This window comes from Limulus polyphemus, unplaced genomic scaffold (assembly GCF_000517525.1).
Source record: "Limulus polyphemus unplaced genomic scaffold, Limulus_polyphemus-2.1.2 Scaffold62, whole genome shotgun sequence".
NCBI classification, from domain to species: Eukaryota; Metazoa; Arthropoda; class Merostomata; order Xiphosura; family Limulidae; genus Limulus; species Limulus polyphemus.
This window is the reverse complement of record NW_013665672.1, coordinates 323,891-328,145: the sequence shown is the minus strand read 5'-3', so window position 1 is coordinate 328,145 and position 4,255 is coordinate 323,891. Positions and strand designations below refer to the sequence as shown.

The 4,255-nt window shown below is 28.8% G+C and overlaps 1 protein-coding gene across 7 annotated transcripts in view; it reads left to right on the top strand.

Moving 5' to 3' along the window:
* LOC106464640 (angiogenic factor with G patch and FHA domains 1-like) overlaps positions 1-4,255 on the top strand; it is a 44,917-nt gene that overhangs the window by 12,808 nt on the left and 27,854 nt on the right. For 4 of the 7 annotated variants that reach the window (XR_002611893.1, XM_022392882.1, XM_022392877.1 and 1 more), the window contains exons 6-7: positions 2,611-2,827; positions 3,754-3,833. Coding sequence is in view for 6 of the 7 variants with exons in the window: in XM_022392882.1 (XP_022248590.1) it covers positions 2,611-2,827; positions 3,754-3,833 (297 nt within the window). In the remaining variant the exon portion in view is untranslated. Of the gene's footprint in view, positions 1-2,505; positions 2,579-2,610; positions 2,828-3,753; positions 3,909-4,255 lie in introns of all 7 variants that reach the window. The other 3 variants (XM_022392900.1, XM_022392908.1, XM_022392880.1) reach the window with 3 other exon arrangements.

Below are 4,255 nucleotides of genomic sequence, written 5' to 3'. Positions count from 1 at the left end.
ATATACTATGTTTTTGTTTGAGTTGCAATGGTGGAAAACATGTAACTAGTTTTTATTGTGTTCTGTGAATCTGGTTTACAATTTTCTTCCTGTTTCTCTGATGTAGAATTCTGAGCAGTTATTGCATGATATTTTGTAAATGGCTAGTGTTTGATATTTGTCATGTTTAAATAAATAAGATCTGTTTACACTCAATGTGAATTACATTGACTTTTCCAATATTTGTTATTTATTTAGCACTCAACAGGCAGTAAAACTCTTATAATCAACAAAAAACACTATCACATTCCTCACTGCAAGAAACATTCCATGTGTTATAAATGCAAACACTGGTTCAGTCATTTACTTTATACTGTATAAGTATATATGAATGATCCAGCAGTGACCAATATTGAGAAAACATTTTTCCATAGCATGTTTACCAACTTTGTTTCAAATTAAATTAGTACTACATTTCTCTTACGTGATGTGGCCTTTAATATGCTAAATGTCAGAGGATGGATGTTGACTGATTATATTTCTAATTGTAATGAAAATAAACTAATTTAAATAAACTATCACCTCAAATAAATGATAACCCCACCCTCTTTTGTTGTAACCAGTTTATACGTAGGCAAGACATCTTTTTTTGATAGCTTTTCTCTGATAAAATTATTGGCAACAAAAACTATTAATTCAAATACTGGACAAACATTTTGTTACTTAAATGTTTATTCTGTAAGTTTGAGCTTTGAAAATTTTTCATAATAGTGTGTCTCACACTATTTTATTTAGATTAAAGTACATATAGAGCCATACAGTATCTAATTTGGTAATCATTTAATATCGTACTGATGCTTAAGTACATCACTAACAGTACAATGTAAAGATACAAGGTGTCCATGTTATTACATTTACTGCATGATACTTGTAGTTTTGCCTCTATGACTGCAGTAAATATTGTGATAAAATTAAAATATCATTAATGTTTTGATTGGCAATTTTCCAGATTTTACTTGGAAAGTTTTCACTATGACTGTCGCTTTGGCCCATAACTAAAAATGTAGTCACAGATGTTATTAAATACATTTAATTGGCAAAAGTATTGACTCTGTTATTCACAACAAGATTGGGATGTGTTTTGTGTTATTTTTCTTCATAAAATTTTGCATAATACTCTTAAATAAAGTAATAGTAGAGCAGAATTCATGTAATGCGAATGAATTGCATTACAGAAAAGATAAGATGACATTTATTTGTAAAATCTTTAATCAGAGTGTGGATTAGATTATTTCTCAAAGAACTTTGCAGTTGCTATTGTATACATGTGTATTTTTGTCTTCATCCTCAATGAAGTAAGTAAGATCACTTTTCCTAAAATGCTCAGGTTTTTGAGTTTCTTTAGTTGACTAGTATGTAAGATTAATTAGTTATTGTAATAACCATATGCATCATGAGAGGTTGTACAATTGTTCTTAACATTTTTATCATAATTTCAAGAGAAACCTCATCAGGAAAAACATTTTATATAATAACTGCTGATACCTGTTAAAATGCTGTCATGTGTGAGAAGCAGAAAAGTGCTTTATACATGATTTAACATGTTATTTGTTAGAGAATATTTATGAATTTTAATTTGTTACATCAATATGGGTATTTTGAGAAATGATGTACTGGTTGCCCACATTCAATCATGATTTTGGGATGGGTTAGGCATGTATAACTTATACTAAAATAATAATAATTAACTGTTGCTTATAAATTAGACTAATAAAAATGAGTCATAAAATGACAAATTCAGGTAAACCTTTTCATCCAAAACTTAAAAAAGCTCAAAATTTATAACAAATGTTACACCCTTTAGTATTAATGTGATTCCAAACTGACAGTGACATTGTTTAGTTCTGTCACTTTGAGAAATAGAGGTAGAATTAAATCACAGTTAAATAAGTTGTAAAAAACCCTGATCTCCAGTAAATTTAAAAGCACAAAGGAAACGTTATTAAAATTGACATCAGATGTTTTTAAGTAAAATTCTTCTTAATTTTTTTTTAGGTAACAATTAGGTTTGTACAGCTGGACATGAAAACACGAATCTTTGCAAGTCTTTGTAGTTTTATTGAACTGAGAATTCAAAGTTGTCATATATATTGTGTACAATTGTATGAGAAATATTATTAAATTGTGAAAAACAGCCTTAGAAGAAAAGCTTATATTTAAGCTGATTAACTAAAAAGAAGGCAAAATTCTAAGAAGCATCGAGGTAAAGATAAGTAAATACTTATGATTTTTCATTTGATCTATGGAAGATAATAATCATAATTTTAAAGAATCTTACTTCTGCTTAAAGCACATTTGTGTGAATTGTACAAGTGGCAGAGTTATTATGGCAGACAAAAATAACTTAGAGAAGTTACCAGTGTTCGGAGAGCAAGAAAGGGTTATGTACTAAGGACTTGTCAGTACTTTCAGCCTTTTGTTTAAAAGAAAATAGAAGATAAGCTCATGTTTTTCAACTTTTTATAGTGTGATGAAGTATCAGAAATCACCTCTGCCCTGTCTTCATTAACCGTTCACTGTATGAAGGAGACAGTAATAGGTAATTACCTTTCATTATATCTTGTTTTCTAGCTTAAAACTCAGGGAAAAAATCCAAAACTTGAGCAAGGGGATGCAAACATTGCAAGAAAAGAAATAAATGATGATACAAAGATGGTGGGATCAGGAGATTCAAGCAGTAGTAGTTCAATAGAAGAGGGGGAGCTTGAAGACACAAATTCTGAGTTATCGGGTTCAGAAAACTCAGAGACTGAAAGTGATATAACTAAATCTGTTTCTGAGGATGAGGGTGAGTTATTGCAAACTATCAGATTTTAAAGTTCCTACTTTATTATTCAATTAAAAATAAATATGTTGATTGGGAAGCTTTTTTTTCTTCTGTTGCAGTGATAGTTAAATTCAACATTTTTAAAAGATGAAATAACTTGTTAAAGACTATGTTAAAGAAGAATAATCAATATTATTTTAAACTTTTATTATAATCTCACTGTTGGGATGAAATTTGAACACTAACTTCTTTACCATCTACAATTTTTTTATGATTTATGGTTTGAATATTAACTTTTATTTTATATCAAAAATGGATCTGCTCTTTCTGTTGAGAATAAAAAAAATTAAGAGAGAGAGAGCTTATGTTTTAATGATAACTGAAGAAAACACAAGTTCAGTATACAGGACTAATTTTGCTGAAAAATTTGCTCAATCAGTAAGGAAACTTTCTGGTATGTTTTGAGTCCTGTTTTTAAGTTCTTTACTTCAAAAATATAATTATATCTGGAACTCTGTAGGTCAGTTAAAGTCAAATTCTCACAAGAGGAGCTTGAACAGCAGTGATTTTATGTGAGAGATTATTCCAACATCGAAAATCTTAATTGTTTTTTTTTATTTATTTATTCACCTCTCATGCTGTACTCACAGATTTGAGGTGGCTTAATAACTATGTTTACATCTTACTGCTATAGTCGTCCTGGAATGTAGACCTACATCTTGAAAAAGACTATATTCATAAATTTAGGATATAACTGTACCTCTGTCAAGATTTTTTTTTTTCAGTATTAGTACGATAGTTTGAAAAAATGCTTTTATGCAAGATAAAATATAACCATTATAAAAAAGTGTAAGTAATTTATAAAATATAGTCAGTGCAAATATTCTGTGAAAATTGAAGATTGTGTAATAAAATATTAATAATAAATTATGTTTCATTCAATTTAGAACAGTGTGATTCATTGCCACCTTGTATACGACTAATAGTAGTTAACTCAGAAAATTTACTCGAAGGAAGCCTTTTGATGGTAACATGTACTGGAGCAACAGTTGGTCGAGAAGAGAAAAATGGTCTTTGTATTCCAGATTCTTCTGTTAGTAAGGTGAGATTTCTTTATATAATGTATGCATGGTTTAAAGAGCATATGACAAAGTAATTTATTATGTTATAATCTAAGTGTAACATCATGCTAACCAAATGAGATGATTTTGTGACTGCATATTATATATAATCTCCAGATTTATTCTATAAATGTGGATGCATAACATTTAACTTCTAATTTATTATTAGCTTGTAAATTCAACACAATTCTGCAATCTTAGAAATATATGGGGTTAGAATAAATAAACGATTTAGTATTTAAAAAATCCTTAACCTAATTCTGATTTTTTGTAATATAAGTGAAAATTGTATGGAAAAATTATTCTTTACCAACTTGACCCGAGACCC